General features: G+C 45.1%; 2 protein-coding genes across 3 annotated transcripts in view; one reads left to right on the forward strand and one right to left on the reverse strand.

Annotated features, from left to right (window-relative positions):
* NDUFB1 (NADH:ubiquinone oxidoreductase subunit B1) overlaps window positions 1-16,805 on the forward strand; it is a 449,978-nt gene that overhangs the window by 103,705 nt on the left and 329,468 nt on the right. The gene's annotated exons all lie outside the window — the stretch shown is intronic.
* The window catches only part of GOLGA5 (golgin A5), a 31,235-nt gene continuing 28,469 nt past the window's right edge, over window positions 14,040-16,805 (reverse strand). For both annotated transcript variants that reach the window (XM_075151198.1, XM_075151197.1), the window contains exons 12-13: window positions 16,191-16,254; window positions 14,040-14,548 (exon numbers count right to left, since the gene is read on the reverse strand). In XM_075151198.1, coding sequence (XP_075007299.1) covers window positions 14,468-14,548; window positions 16,191-16,254 — 145 coding nt within the window. In that variant the 3' untranslated portion in view covers window positions 14,040-14,467. The remainder of the gene's footprint in view (window positions 14,549-16,190; window positions 16,255-16,805) is intronic.

Raw genomic sequence — 16,805 nt, forward strand, 5'->3', positions numbered from 1 at the left:
ATGTGGGGAATTTGAGTGTTTCGGACAAGCTGCCAATCACTCAGGTCCCTTCAAAGCTGTGCTAGGTTCACTGCCCTCTGCCCTGAATGTGGCTGAGCAACTATCAGTAAGTTACTAATGAGCTCATGCTTATGGCGGTGAGTTTTCTTCTTTGCTTTAGCATTCCAATTCTTACTTAAGGTCAAAAGTGGATCCCCAGCCATATAAAGCAATGCATTAGTTTTATGGTCCTCTGAGAGCACACCCTGATGGCTGTACCCTTCACCCACGCATTCCTACCTCCTCCATTCCGCTGCTGTGCAATGGCTTCCTAAGGTCTGCCAGAAGCAAGTACTTAACGGGATACATGCGGTGGAAGACGGGATAGCATGGTAATACCTGACACCAGGCCGTGGCAAACAGGGAAGGGAGCAGAGCACTTACCATTTCTGCTAGCAGTAATGTGCTTCACCCTTTTGTGCTAGGAGCCCACAAGGCAGCTTGTTCAACCAACCATGCTGAAAGTGGGCAGCTTTCTGCTGCTGGGTGGTGAATGATGCAGCCATGTGGGAGCCTGCCAAATGGCTCCATGGCTGCATCTGCCTTGTAGGCAGAGTGGGAGGCAGGAGCCTGGCAGAGAGCAGTGAGTGGCAGGCAGCCCAGGACTCTTCAGCTTTGCTCATCTACACGACCTGTTCCACCTGCGGCTGGGCAGACTGTCCTCTCGACCTGACTTGTGAAGAGATGATGGTGAAAGCATAGGGATGCACAGCAAGGGGACAGATCCCTGCTCTCAGTTTGGGGGTTGTTTCTTTGTTCTTTCTGTCTGTTGGCTTTGGGGTGGAGGAACTTCCAGCCTGATCAGAGCTGGAGGCCAAGCCTTTTCCAGAGCTGATGCAGTGGCAAAGTGGAAAACTGCTTGTCTCAGGCCACAGTTATGAGCTGCCATGTGGAGAGGTGACCGTGTGACTTAAGCCATTACAACTATGGCTCACCATCAACTGCTCCACTTTTTTGTCAAGCCATTAGGTTACACATTGCAGCAGTGAAGGCAGAAATCATTCTGGGTTGGGCTTAAACTCAAGGATTTGGGCTTTTCTCAACTTTAGGCCAGACATAAAAGAGAGAGGGGTAGCTCACAGAGGGAAGCTGTCCCCACAATTGGCTCCAAAGTGTTCCCAGACCTGCAGGCATCGATGTTATGCAGACTTTCAATCCAGGCAACAGCAGATTTGTGAAAGAGTTTGAATTCCATGTTCCCACATCAGCCCTATGGTGCTCCCTCACACCCCTGCAAAACCAGAAGATCCCTGAGGAATGTTGACTACTTCCTGCAAGACCTGGGTGCCGGACACCCTGCTGCAGCTCTGTCCTGGGCCAGGGCTGCTTTATTGCCTGCTGCGGGGGCTTGCGTGGGGCACCTCCAGATACAACCTGCCAGTGGTTTCAGCACCATGAACTGCATCCCACAGCCGCCAGCCTCTTCACCCACCAACTCGTAGATGCGCAGTGTGATCATCACATGGCCAGGAAAGGCTGCAGTGCCTCTCCGAGTCACAGCTCTCCTCTTGCTCCCCCAGATTTGTAAGGTGTAAGATGCTTTCTCTACACACATGGCTTGAGCCATATAACACTCACGTTCAGACTTGCCGTTCCCTGCCGATCTGCACCTTCACGCTGCTCCACAACGGTGTGCGACTGGAGACACCCCTTCCCCTCACACTATTTGCTTCCCCAAGCAACCCAAGTGATACCCTCTCTGTTTTTTATCCACTACAAGGGTCTGAACCCAGACTGCTGTACACACTGAGATGCCAAAACCGGTGGCCGCGGGGAGCTGTGGGTGCTCAGAGCCCCGCAGAAGGTAGGGGCACCCCCCTGCCACTGAGCAGGGGTGGGAGCTTGGCTCCTTGCTTTCCCGTGTTTACAGGGCTGCCTGGTGAGCCAGGAGGGGGGAGGCCATGAGTCATGCAGCCGGTATGAGCACGTGGGTGGCACATTTTGCAGCAGATCATGTCTAGAGGATTAAGGCATGTGGCGACATGTATGCGACTGCTGTTCAGTCAGAGCCACTGCTGGAGCTCAGCATCAAGGGGAAGCCCGTGCAAACCTCCTCTCATAGACGTGCCCTTCCCTTTACCTGTCGCTGCAATCGGTTGCCATAAGATTGGCTTTCAAAGACCGCGAGTGGTTGATATCGACTGAATAACTCCTTTCCATTTCATTTATTTAGATGAAAATATGAGCAGGTGGCACAAGGCAGCTTTTGCCACCACTGGTGTCTCTGTGGTACAGTGAACATCCCATCGGCAGAGCTGTCACAGACACACGTGGGGCAGGTGGCTGCTTGAGACCCCGGAGGTCTGCAACCCCTGCTCTGCCCCGCATGCGACCAGGCAGCTGCCTGTTTGGCAGGACTTCGCGCAGTGCCGGGGCCCATGCTAGCATCCTTGTTGTATAAGAGGAACCATATTAAGTCAACCCAGAGGTCTGTGTAGCTCATTATCCTGTCCCCAGTACCAGCCAGGCAGGGGACACCACGGCAGGCAGGAGGATGCCCTCTGCATGCCCCGGCTGCGGGGCACTGGGCTGCACAGCCTGGGGCAGCGCAAGCTGCATTTGCGCTCTCCCTGAGCAAAACCAAAGCCCCAGCCAGCAGCCCAAACCAGGTGCTCAGGGAAGTATCTAAGACCAGGATAACCACATAGGGATGGTGCCTCCAGTGATCAGCAGCGCAGAGGCTTCCTGCAGCAGCAATGGCATCTTTTGGTTTAAGAGCCCTTGATGGGTTTTCCTTCTAAGAAGGAGTCTAATAAAATTTTGAAGCCACGTAAGCTTTCAGCGTCCCTAACATCCTGAGGAAAGGAGTTCCACAATTTACCTGTGTGTTGTGCAAAGAGGAATATCCCCGTGTTTGCTTTGAGCCTGCCCATATTTCTGGATGAGAACATGACAGGGAGGCAGGGACCTGGGACCAGTGTGCTGGTTTGAAGAGGCAGGATTCAGGCTAAGCAGATGGGGCTAAAGGATTCAAGATTCAGGATTAGATGGGGCTATTAAATGTGTCTCGGAGCAGTAGCTTTTAAAAAAATTATGTAGGTCCCCCAAACTAGCTTGGGTAAGCCATGCCTATTCAGGACAAACCTCCTGCCAGCATTACATGGAGCACTTTAGAATTAATTTAAAACCAGAATAGATAGTAGCAATCAGCAATAATATGTGCTTCAGAAGGATATTAGAAGTCAGCTTCTCAGGAAAGCAGTGCTCCAGAATACCAGCTGCCACCATCTCACCCCTCAAAGAGAGGACAAGAGTAAGTCTGATCCCTTTGGAAGTGTTTAATAATCTCATGCTAATCAAGTATTCAGGGAAAAATATCTTTTACTGGGAAATTCTGCATCAAGGTGCCTATTAAAAGCCCAGAAAGTCATGTCCTTTCTCTGCCTCATTTGTACTAGCTTACGTGTGTTTCACATGCAGGCATTGCACCAGAAAGCAGAGGCCATGGCGGTGCAGATGGCTCACGACTGCAGGGCACCTGGGGTCTGTGCCTGGGCTTCAGCCTTTGGAAAACACACACTGAAACCTATAAAATTTCAAGGAGACAACCACTAGAAAAAAAAACCCATGGGGCTGTGGCTTATGTGAGTGGTCAGGGCCCACAGTACTGCAGTTGTACCTGAGGTCAGGCAATCTGCAACCGAAAAAGCAGGGTGCAGGTAACATCCCGCAGGCAAGCTGCCCCTACCTAACCTCGGTCTGTGGATGGGACCAAACAGTGACCCATTGCGAGTTACACCTTGGCTTCTGCTCTGACTGAAGAAGACACGGGAGGATTTTGTTGCATGATAACTGGAGACACAGGATACAGAACAAATGGGTACCTATGGATGACTTTTGCTAGAGCTACAGGTGAGACGCTCTCCTACCTCTTTTCTCTTAGCCCCCTATAATGTGCAGCATTTTCTTCCCTGATAACTCATCATTCTCCCAAAGAAGCTTTAATGCCAAGGCAACTTTGACCATCTTATTAATCACTATATTCAAAGAAACAGCCTGTGCTATGGCACTAAACTATCAAGATCTAAGGGGAAAATTTTTAACCAACAGTAGCAGTGCAAGCACCTAAATTTCCTGTCTGTGTCTTGACAAAGCTGCAGATTGAGTCATGTTTCCTGACATATTAATAAAAAGGTTCGGTGCATGGGAAAGGGGGAATGGGTGGTGTTTGTTCCTGCAGAGGAAAAACAGAGAAGCACCTTGGAGTTCACAGAATTTTCCAAGCCTCTTCCTCTGCTTATTTAAGAGATTTATTTTTTTTTTAATAAAAGCAAGTTTACAGAGATAGGAAGACAATAAAAGGCAGTGCCATTTCCTAGCTTGTTATTGCTGGATAAAGGTGACAGGCAGAACAAAATCACCCGTGTCCTTGTAATATTCCTCATTTGATTGCTTACAAATAAACCAGTTTAATAAAGGCTCTGAGATACAAATGTCACATGGCCATATTGACAGGAGCAAGGGAAAGGAGAACACAATAATCATGTTAGCTCTATCTCTCAGATTAATTAGCTAGATAAAATACACATTTACCTCATTCTAGACAGAAAAATATCATTTACCGACCAGCAGTTTAGGCAGGCATGCTACTGTTAAAAGCCAGACCCAGCTGATCCTAACTAGGTGGAAAAGATGAGACCCGCAGCCCCACTGAGGACGGGCTCCTCATCCCCTCTGCCACGGCAGCCCACCGTGGCGAGGCTCCCCCCGCTCCTCCTTCAGCCCCAGACAGGAGCGGCTGCAGGAAACAGTGGGTCCATTTTAGCCCCCTAAGTATGTTTCCCTAGGACTCAGCACATCTGTATGAAGAAAGTCCACCACTGGGGATGTTTTATCACTGTGGTTTCACTGTGTAACCCATGAAACTTTAGCTGCAGCGGAGGTCACAGCTGGAGGATGCAGCCTGGACCCCACCGTCGGCCTCCTGCCCACTGCCGCCTCGGCTGCCCCTCAGGACACCTCATCCTAAACACAGGCTTGGGTCTTGTCAGAAGCGTGTCACAGTTTAAACCAAACAAGATCTGTCTTTATTCTGTGACAAACTGCAGTCTCCAGGCCATAAGAAATCATTGAACTAATATTGCACCAGCTCAGTTGGGGGACCCTCAGTTTGAGGGTGCTCACGAGCCATGTCCGGGACAACCAGGGGATCAGGCCCAGCCAGCACGGGTTCATGGAAGGCAGGTCCTGCTTGACCAACCTGATCTCATTCTATGACCAGGTGACCCGCCTCGTGGATGAGGGAAAGGCAGTGGATGTGGTCTACCTGGACTTCAGTAAAGCCTTTGACACTGCCTCCCACAGCATTCTCCTAGAGAAGCTGGCGGCTCACGGCCTAGACAGGTGCACTCTTCGCTGGGTAAAAAACTGGCTGGACGGCCGAGCCCAGAGAGTTGTGGTGAACGGAGTTAAATCCAGTTGGCGGCCGGTCACGAGCGGTGTTCCCCAGGGCTCAGTACTGGGGCCGGTCTTGTTCAATATCTTTATCAATGATCTGGACGAGGGGATCGAGTGCTCCCTCAGTAAGTTTGCAGATGACACCAAGCTGGGCGGGAGTGTTGATCTGCTGGAGGGCAGGAAGGCTCTGCAGAGGGACCTGGACAGGCTGGATCGATGGGCTGAGGCCAACTGTATGAGGTTCAACAAGGCCAAGTGCCGGGTCCTGCACTTCGGCCACAACAACCCCAGGCAACGCTACAGGCTTGGGGAAGAGTGGCTGGAAAGCTGCCCAGAGGAAAAGGACCTGAGGGTGCTGATTGACAGCCGGCTGAACATGAGCCGGCAGCGTGCTCAGGTGGCCAAGAAGGCCAACAGCATCCTGGCCTGTATCAGAAATAGGGGGGCCAGCAGGAGTAGGGAGGTGATCGTGCCCCTGTACTCGGCACTGGTGAGGCCGCACCTCGAATCCTGTGTTCAGTTTTGGGCCCCTCACTACAAGAAGGACATGGAGGTGCTGGAGCGTGTCCAGAGGAGGGCAACGAAGCTGGTGAACGGCCTGGAGCACAAGTGGGATGAGGAGCGGCTGAGGGAACTGGGGTTGTTTAGCCTGGAGAAAAGGAGGCTGAGGGGAGACCTCATCGCGCTCTACAACTACCTGAAAGGAGGTTGTAGCGAGGTGGGTGTTGGTCTCTTCTGCCAAGTAACAAGCGATAGGACAAGAGGAAATGGCCTCAAGTTGCACCAAGGGAGGTTTAGATTGAACATTAGGAGAAATTTCTTTAGTGAAAGAGTGGTCAGGCCTTGGAACAGGCTGCCCAGGGAAGTGGTTGAGTCACCATCCCTGGAGGTATTTAAAAGACGTGTAGATGAGGCCCTTAGGGACATGGTGTAGTGGGTATGGTGGTGTTGGGTTGACGGTTGGACACGATGATCTTAGAGGTCTTTTCCAACCTGTATGATTCTATGATTCTATGATTCTATATCCAACCCTAACCTCAGCTCAGGCGAAATTACATGACACCAGATTTCTTTTTTAATACTGTGGCATTAGTTGCTGAAATCAAGGCAACATTTTCCATAACTTTTTCATGGTCAAACATTGAGAAATTATTTTTCATAAACATAAGACCTTACAGCAGGGAATAGATCAACTTGGACTTCACATGATAATGCCAAAATCTCACAAAAAATCCTGCTTAGGCACTCAGAAGATGCCTTGAGATATCTGAAGCGCTAAGCAAAGTGCAGCCTTCCTGAGGGATCACCAGATGATGTGTGGAGGAGACTGTTACTCAGAAGCACCTTGGGTTTCAACAGCTCCGTATTTGAGGTCAGTGGGTCTTAGGGTCGGCGCCAGGTTCCCGGTGTTGGTTTGGCAGGTGTGATGGCGGATGCGTTTCCTCTTCCCAGTGCTGAGGAGGATGGGAACCCAGCTTCCACGGGTCAACAAGGATGCTGCAAACACCTTCTCATCGCTCTGCTTGAAAGAGTCCAAGGGGAAAAATATATGTGGAAACAGGTACCCCCATACTGCTGCTGACCTAAACCCGTTTTCAATGAAAAATGAAGCGTTGTGCCTTCCTGTCATAAGGCAGGAGGCTGGAACGTGGCCTCGCAAGTAAAGGCAAGGTAATTTTTGTGAATAAAATGACAGGAAAACGGCAAGAGTTAAAGGCACATATTTTATCTATAACTCCAGAGGCCAGAGGAGCACCAGATGCCTGAAACTGCCTGGTTCGTCCCAGTGAGACTAATAACTGCAGGGAAACAATGCTGTTGTGAGCTGGTCCTGACCTTCCCAGAAGCTTCCCCCGTGCCACAGCCGAGCTCCTTTCAGCCTTCTCCCTGCTCATCGTTCAAGGACTCGGCTTTGGGTATAACATTTATGCTGGGAAAATCATTCATAAAGCTGTATTGCAGCTTCTCACACCGAGCCATTTTGGGAATAAGCCGAGTAGGTATTTGATTCAATCTCTTCTCCCCTCCTGAAACACAAGGTGTTCCAGGTTTTATACTAAAAAACCCAGTAAATACATACAGTAATAGCTATAAGATTTGATGAGGTGAACGTTTCTGAGTGAGTGCACCATCTCACCCCCCTGCCTCCACCTGAGGTGGGCAAGGCCAGGGCAGGGCAACGCTTGCCCAGAGGTGGCAGAGACGGGCCGCATGGCTGGCTCTGTTTACAGCCCAACCCGGGCTGCGAGTGCACAGCCCCGACCAAAGCGGCAGCTGCACCGCTTGCTTCTATTAAAGTCTTTCATTGCACAATTGATCTCTGCGTGAACCCTTGGGAAGCAGCAGATGCAGGAAGTTCAAAACGATGCTTTCAATAACCTTGGATTAATGATAAATAGTCATGTATAACTGATACAGGTGATCACACAGCTCCACTTTATGCCTATGGAAATGTCTGTTCTGGCTGCAAAGTCAGGCCCCCAGTCCTCAGACAACCTTTATGGTCCTCCCTGGTCTCCACAGGCAGAGGCAGGATTTTTTGACTGTAAATGGGCCCCAGCTGCGCCCGGCCCTGGTGGGTGTTCAGCCCCTGGGTCCAGCAGCAGAGGTGGCATCACCCCCACCTCCTCCACAGGCAGCACTGCTTTGGTTTCCAGCTTGGAAGCAGAATTTTGGACAACTTCCCCTACTGCTATCCTCCAAAAACACCATGTGCGATTAGACCTTCCCCATCAAGGTAAGGCTTTATGGCCACACACGTCGCTGATGAATTGGGTGCGTCTTGGTCCCTGCTGCCATACCGCCCGGGGTGAGGCAGCAGTTCCCGCTCCCGAGACTGCAGGACGGAGTCACTTGAGTCCGCGATGCCAGACTGGCTGCCTGGGGTCTGGCAGCAGCCTCCATGGGGCCACAGCCGCACACTTGCTGGCCGAGGTGCCTTCCACCATCTGCGTGGCTCTCCGAAGAAGGGAGCGCGGATGCAGCTCTGTGAAAGCAAAGCCTTCGTGGGTTTTCTGAAGTAAAGGCTGTGGAAGTTTGTATGTGAACAGCTTGAGTGTCCCATAAAGTTCAAAGTCATGTCCCACTAAGTTAGCAGGGCCCAGAAGAATCAAAGCTTTCCAAAACAAAACTCAGACTCCTTCCTTCAGGTGCATAAATACATATTTAGGAGATCCCACGTGGGGAAAGTCTCTATCCGCATATCCAGTTGGCAGAAACTGGTAGGCAATTCAAGCTGAGCTGGCTTTATTGTACAGGGAAGCTTTGAACATCAGCATGAACAGCTGAGGAAATACTAATTTCTGCTCCTTGTTTCATCTGCTGCATCTGTGCAACCTCCCGAGCAGTCGCAGCAGCAGTGAAACTGGCAGGCTCCCTCCCAGCTTGCCAGGGATGCTGCAATGGAGACGGCATGCTCACAGGCAGGGATCTCCTCCAGCACCTACCTGTTTGGGCAGAAAACTGGCATTTCCCATCTCTCATCCAGCAGAATATGTTTTCTAATTACAAATTAAACACTAATTGTGAATCATTATGTTTTCTTGCCACTAAAGATATCAACGCAAATGCTTTCAACAAGCTTCTGAATTTTTTTAATAGAACAATTTAGGACTTAATTATTGCTTGAATTCACATATAAATAATTATCTCTATTCCAGATTGCTGTGAGACACTGGTGTTAAGGTGATATTTTCTTTATAAGCTTTTGAGAAAACATACCAAGTACATTAGCACAAGACTGGAGAAAGTTTGTCTTTGATAATGTTCTTCACTACGAATGCCAAAACAGACTCCTTTTCTGTGTGAATAAAACAACATTCACTCTATCCCATTCCTCCAAGCCCAGATCTTCCCTATATCGTATCAGGTATTTTGCTGCAATTGATTAATTACAGCTTTGGTAGCTATAGCGAATGAGAACATAATTTTCTTATCAAAGACCTTTAACAAACACACCTGCTTGATTTTGCAGAACATCTGGAGCCCATCCACTTGCTGCTGCACAGCTCAGACTCCTGCTTGTTTATGTCCTCTTCCAGTTTCTCTTCAACAAATGTGGACTCAAAATACAATTTGCCTGATGTGAACTGAACCTGCAAACATGAAAAGCTGCACATGCAACATCTGTCTGAAAGGAGTTAAATTCCAGCACAGGAAGGGTCAATTTTAGACAAAACACCCATCCATGCTTCTGATTCCTTGATTGGAGCAGTCCAAGTCATGGCACAAAAAGGTCATTCCTTCTCTTCTATTGCCTTTTATTTTCTCACAAGAAGTCTCTTACATGAGATTTGACCCGTCACACTTTTAATCACATCATTAGCAGAGTTTATTAATCATAAATCAGCAGCTCTTGTTTTTTTTTTCTCCAACGTGAAAAGTGTCCTTGTGCTCCCAGCCCAAGCTTTTCCCTCGCCTTGATTCACTTACGTCTTGGATCTATTCAACATCCATGATACCCCCAGTTCCTTGAGCTGCCCGTAGCATTGGATACTTCCTCTGAACAGTTTGCACTGACTCCTTGATGTACAAGCATTTAATTCAAGCGATACCGGCAGGAAGCAACATTAGGTAGGGAGAGCTCAGAAGATTATTCCGCTGTTTGTGGAATTCAGTGGTGGGGTCCAGTTCTGCCAGCAGCCCAACATCAGGTACTGCAAGATACAGATTAAATACATGAGTGCATATTTGAAAGGAAACTATATAATCTAAAAGAATTGCTTATATGCATGCACCTGGATGCCTGTTAGAATAATGCAGATAATTTTGGGAGCTACTATTCATCTCTCATAATTTCTCATTTGCTGACATCTGTCTGCCTGTTTCTAAGTCAAGGCTTTCTAAACTCAAGCCGAGGGCAAGACGGTAACATACAGAGGAAAGCAATTGAAATTCTAATGAATTCTCTGTATTACTCATAAAAATTGCCTTACAGTTTTATGGCTAAATACCTAGCAACACATTCACGACAAATCTTACAACCAGGCCGCAATCGGTCAGCAAAGAAGGGAAGCAAATAAATCCATTCTCTGTGGTAAAGCAACATCTGTCTCATCTATACTGATGAGAAATTAGTAAATTAATTCTGTGCAAGTCTGATTTCCCACTTGTTAATGTTATCTGCAATCAAGCAATAGAGTCACTTCCTTCTTACAGGGTCTTGGTATACATACGGCTGACCTAGCACAGTAAATAAAGCGGAGAGATCAGGTAACAGCAAACCAAGGTGGCAAAGAAGAGTTTGTTGTCACGCGAGGGCTTGTGAGTATTCACACGAAGTCCTCCTTTGCAGAAACCCAAATCTGGCACCGAGTACATCTATCTAATTGAACGTGTACCAAGATGACCAGTGTCTGAAAGAAATAGGCCTTTTCTAGGCTGCAAAATACCAGATAAAGAGTAGTCTTGCTCTTGCTACTCATCCTACCTCCCTCTGCAGCCTCCTCCGCCTGAGCAGCTGCCACCCTTGCCTGTGGTCTGCCAGCTGCTCACCCCGAGCCCGCTGCCGGCCATCCCGGAGGGGACATCTCCTCTCACCCCCTTCCAGAAAGCCGGCATAATGCGCTCTGTCCTTCTGACCATAGCACGTAAACTGAGCATAAATGAAGAGGGGGAAAATAAATATAAATAAATAATCTGATGCTCCCTATCAACCCTCTCTTCCTCATTTTTCATCCTTTTTATTCTTTCAAGGTTATGCTTGGTACCCAGAGCGGTTTGAAGTTTGAGTCCTAGCGGGAAGGAAATGAAAAAGGACTTTTCTTCAGCCACACAATAGTCTATTGTGCTCTCAAGACAGTGAGATACTGCAGCTGAGACAAATATTCCTATATCTTCTGCGAGTTGTTATTACGGCCATTTATTTCTGGTGCTAGGCTACAGAGCATGGAAAGATACGCTCAGCATTTGTAAAATATTTTTTAAAACCCTAAATTGCTATGCTGGTCTCTGGTGCCGGGGTAGTTTAACTGCCCAGTAGTATGATAGTCCCTTAAGAACAGACTTGGCACTTGGAGTATCCCTCCTGCCACTTAAGATATAGCCTAACAGAAGCTTCTTGTTCACTCCAAAGCCATCTGTTCAGTAAAGCAACCTCCTGACACCATTAGGAGCTGCTTGTGGAAATAGTGTCCTTATGTCACCTTTGACCCATAGCTGTGGCACACTTTGCAAATCTATACAGATGACATTGGAGCCGAACATTGCTAATCCGAGGCAGGAAGTATATCTTACTGTTCAACTCAAAATTTGACATTTATATTCAGATGGACTCTATCACACGGTCTTGTGTGTTCTTGCACTGCATCATGTGCAGCTTATTAAAATGAATTATGGGGGCAAAACTCCAGTGTGCTTAAACAAAAGCTTTAAGGATTAGTTCTTTATATTTCTTGTATAGCTTTGAAACAGTTTAACACCATAATAAAGGCTTTTCATACTCTTCATGCTTTAAAGAGAGGTTTAAAGGTGTTTACATAAACTGTAGTATAGCCTTTAGTGGCACAGTAGCATTTGTTTCCTCAACCCACGTTACTCTCCACACTAAACAGCCCTTTGTCTGGCAAGGAATTGCAACTGTAAGCTGCGTACTTCCAGGTTTTTTACTAGGTGAAAACGCACCGATTCACAGTTTGGTTGTTAACATCACACCTTGTTAAAATCAGAATATAATCAGGTACTCAAACAGCTGTGCCCTTCAAGTATTAAAAAAAAAAAAAGAGGAAAATTAATAGATGGTAAAGATGGGAACTGAAGTTACAACAAGAAAAGTATGTTATACATCATTTCAGTAAAGCCTTTGACACTGTCTCCCACAGCATTCTCCTAGAGAAGCTGGCGGCTCACGGCCTAGACAGGTCCACTCTTCGCTGGGTAAAAAACTGGCTGGACGGCCGGGCCCAGAGAGTTGTGGTGAACGGAGTTAAATCCAGTTGGCGGCCGGTCACGAGCGGTGTTCCCCAGGGCTCAGTACTGGGGCTGGTCCTGTTCAATATCTTTATCAGTGATCTGGATGAGGGGATCGAGTGCTCCCTCAGTAAGTTTGCAGATGACACCAAGCTGGGCAGGAGTGTTGATCTGCTCGAGGGTAGGAAGGCTCTGCAGAGGGACCTGGACAGGCTGGATCGATGGGCCGAGGCCAACTGTATGAGGTTCAACAAGGCCAAGTGCCGGGTCCTGCACTTCGGCCACAACAACCCCAGGCAACGCTACAGGCTTGTTTACCCCTGTAAAATTTCTAGCATAAAATCTGGAAGAACTGAAGAAAAGAATACTAATCTATGATAAAGGTTTCTAGAAGCACTGTAGTGGCTTTAGTAAGCTTAAAAAAAAAAAAGTATCCGTGGATTCCAAGAGGTGATATCTACAAAAAAAGAAGTATCAAAAAGGAAGGAAAAAAACATAGGGAGAAAGGAAGCAAGAATAGATGTGCAGTTGGTGTGATGTCAGCAAAGATATAAGGGGTTTATACCATTAAGAATGTTCCCCCCAAATTGTCACAGTATACTGGAGTATCCAAAGATTGAGTCATTTGGAAGTTTTAAATGAAAAAAAATGCATACGTATAGAAAAAGATTGTACAAACGACCTCACCTGATCTCCTTCTACAGCAATCAGCTCTCCCCAGGGTTCAAAAGTGGCTTTAATATCAGAATTGAAAAGAAAACAGGCAACAGGAATTAGGCAAAGTGCAGCAAATGTGACAGAGGGCAGGGACACAGCTTACAGTAAATGCTCTTTTATTACTTAGTTCATCAAAACATTTCAGTTTTCTGTGCAAGATCTGAATCAGAGCAGCAATACAGTCATTTGTCTACTGTAACATTTCCATAGGAGTTAGCATGACAGACTTTGTGCACAGGACTAACGCTTAGTGTGTTCAAGTCACATGAAAACTGAACTGTAGTCTTAAGAGCAGGCGTGACAAATTGCTTGTAGTCATCGTTTCATTACTCAGCTTTGAGCACCACACAAGAAAACAAGAAATTGCTTAGGGAAAGAACGTGACCTTGTATTATTATGTATTGAGAATTCATAATTGCAGAATGCCACAGTCTAACGAAAGAACTATTACAGTAGGTTTGGTTTGGTATTATGGGGTTTACAATAAATATTTGATGAGGTTTGTTTATTAGTATATCTGGTAAGTGTTTAGACAGGAGAAGTTTTTGATGTTTTGATAGATTTTGTATAGAAATAGTTTTAATTAAGTACCCAAAGCTTTAGAAAATAAATATTTTGATGAATATAAGATCTGATTAAGACACGTAGTAATGAGAGAGGTATAAGAAAATGCAGTTAAAATATATAAATTTCAAGTGCAAAAAGAAACACCATTATTTCTAAAGAGTTTGAACCTTCTTTCTCAAAACCATCTCTCTCTTTCTCTAAAATACCAGCCTTTAAATAGGCAGTGCCACTATTCAGCTGGTAGGGAAGATACATCTATTGTACTAGAAAGCTAAGAAGAATGCGTATTTTATTTTTAAACTTATTTACAAAAAGATATTGCACCAATCCGTTGTCCTTTTTTCAGTTTCACACGTTAAGGAAAAGCCTATTATTTACAAAGTTAAAAACAGAAGTGCAAAAGCAGACTAAAAGAAACCAGAAAGAATAAAGTTTATTTAAATTGCTAAGTACAGTTTATTACCTGACCATAGCCCACATCCAGTATGATCTAAAATAGTTTGTATCATTTATATCTGTAATTTCAGAAATCCTTGCATTTCTCTGTAGGTGCAACCCTTATCTTTTACACTAACCCCTAGCAGGTCTACGTAAAATATAAAGGCTAACCATAGCTCAACTTAATAGCTTTATTTCTCCAGGAAAGTGATGCTCCTTTAGGTAAATCGGAAAAGGTATATAGTATTATACATGTATTTGAAAAGTAGCGATAAATCTGGCATGATGGTTTTCATTCTTCCTAAAAACCATGAGGAAAAGTTTGCTGATGTTTCAGGACTGATTATTCTAAAGACACTGCCAGTCCAAATGACGTTAGCACAGCATATGGTCCTGTCTCAGTCTATCTGCCACTGGGACTGTCATGATGCATTTCTGGGGTGTAGGTAAGTAGAACAATCATGACCCAGAGATGAAGCAATGCCTGGGGAAAAAAAAAAAAGAAAGAATTAATTTATCAGCACTGACAATCATTGTTCACAGCAGCAGTAAATATGAGCGCTCTCAATGAAAGCTAATAAAACCTAGTTTTGTAGAAATATTTTCATTAAATATTTTTCATATTATTCAGATACTCCTAAGAAAAAGAATTCTTATTTGCACAATGACATGCTGAGTCAGATTCTGAAGAAGTCATTTGCAGAAAACGAAAGATTTTACAAACAGCAAAACTAAATCTGTAGGAAACCAGGCTGCTTTATGTCCTGTGGCTTCTCTTTCCCTCTGTGCTCCAGTAACTCCAGCTGTCCTCTCTGATACCCAGCCCCCAGCCAGTGCCTTATGTGATCTGCCTCGAGTGACTGGTAAGCCACTACTCCTGTCCCAACTGGCTGATACCAGACTGTGTAAAGCAGCAGTGTTCTGCTTTCCTTACCACAGGCACTGATTTGAGACATTTTTATGAACTTTTTAGGAACGTTAATTCTCATTCAAATTTGGCTGAAACTACCCAATTAGAATAGAAGTCGCTGGGGGTGCAACAAGGGAGATAACTGACAGAATACATAAGTCACATTTCCTTAAAAAAAAAACAATTTCAAGTTACAATAGTCATAGTCAAAGTTCAAGCTGAAAAAGGGTAACTTCTATGCAATCATTGAGTTTCACTTCAGGTAGCAGCTTAGGTGGTAAAAATCTTCAGTGTTTTGGTACAAAGCATTTTATTCATATATTGATAAGTCTAAGCCATGAACAGGAAAAGAGAGAGGGGTTAGGAATAAAACAGCCCTGTCCCTTCCAGTACCTAGTAGGCTGAAAGAAGCAATTGCAGGGGGAAACTGTCATTTCCTTTATTCATGTGCATCTGCCTGCTTTATATCCTGAAATAGGGACAGTGGTTCTCGGAAACTCTGTTCAGAAGAATCATTATGCCTTCTCAAGCAACATTTTTTTTTTAATTTCAAAGACTCAAAGGCTCAACTAGTGGAATATTTTCAAGCAGAGCAGACTGCACACATACCTTACCACAGGTCACTTAAACTGACAGACATCTGCCCTCCAGTGGAAAACGGAGGAATTTAATTTTTATCAGTTGCAAGTCTGACAATCTCACCTGGTATGGATGAGCAACTTTCTACTAATTGTTTAAGTCTAGCAAGAAAAACTTTTCTTGCTACTTCTTCAGCTACTAGGGAAGTGTGATTATTAGTCACTGAACAAAAAAATGAAGTGCCAAATACTAAAAAAGCTATAACAGATGTCATTTTCCTAAATGCAGTGTTCGCAGGTGGGTGAATTAACCTTGGCAACAGGTCACTATTATTCTGTATTTTAGTACTAAAACTCTACTTTTACAGTCTTTTAAATGGTAGTTACATAAGACAAAAAGTTTTTAAGACTGCTCTACTAAGAATTCCTGGGAAAAAACGAAAACTGCCAAGCGACATGACTCCAAAATGCTGTTATGTAAGTACTCTTTAGTCAGCTTTACAAAAAAATACATTGAGTTGTTAAAGTTAATTATATAGCCTTTTGAACATCAAACATCTTGCAATTTATGAAGTATTATATAAACTGGCTACAGAAATCTTGCATTAAACTTCTTACTTTAAAGAAAGCTTACTCACCATGTAAATGATTACAAAGACTCTTGCTATGGGATATCGCCTTAGAAAGATTCCCAGTCGAATGCTACATAAAAGAAAAACAAAATGCACAAGTTAGCACTGAGCAATAAACTTCTGTTCCTCTCATTCCAATCACCACAAACTCATAAACATCAGCTGATATTATATACATGGCTTTGTTTCTGACTTGAATTTTACTTCATGTATTCATGACATTAAATGGAGTGAGAAAATTCAGAATTCAGACCATAAAACATGTTCTCCTAAGTTCTTCTGTTACATGCTAGGCTCAGAGTTTGTGAAAAAGAGTTGTACAGGTATTTTAGAACTCACAAATATGCTATATATTTGTCAAATTTTGTACTTGAGGAGCTGTCATCAATCTTTCAAAAAGATTTAAGCAACTAAAACCTTGGATTCCTTTGAAAAAACTGACAGATCACTACCATTCTTATATTTCATTAGATGAAAAAGACATGGGTTTTCCTATTTTACTGCTACAGTGCTACAAAGCATATTGCATTAGATGTGTGCTCAGTAACATCAGTTAAAAAAACCCATGTGGGTACTGAAGTAAGTATGATACTGCCAAATTCAGTTTAGTATTAAAACATC

Source organism: Calonectris borealis, chromosome 5 (genome assembly GCF_964195595.1).
Source record: "Calonectris borealis chromosome 5, bCalBor7.hap1.2, whole genome shotgun sequence".
NCBI classification, from domain to species: Eukaryota; Metazoa; Chordata; class Aves; order Procellariiformes; family Procellariidae; genus Calonectris; species Calonectris borealis.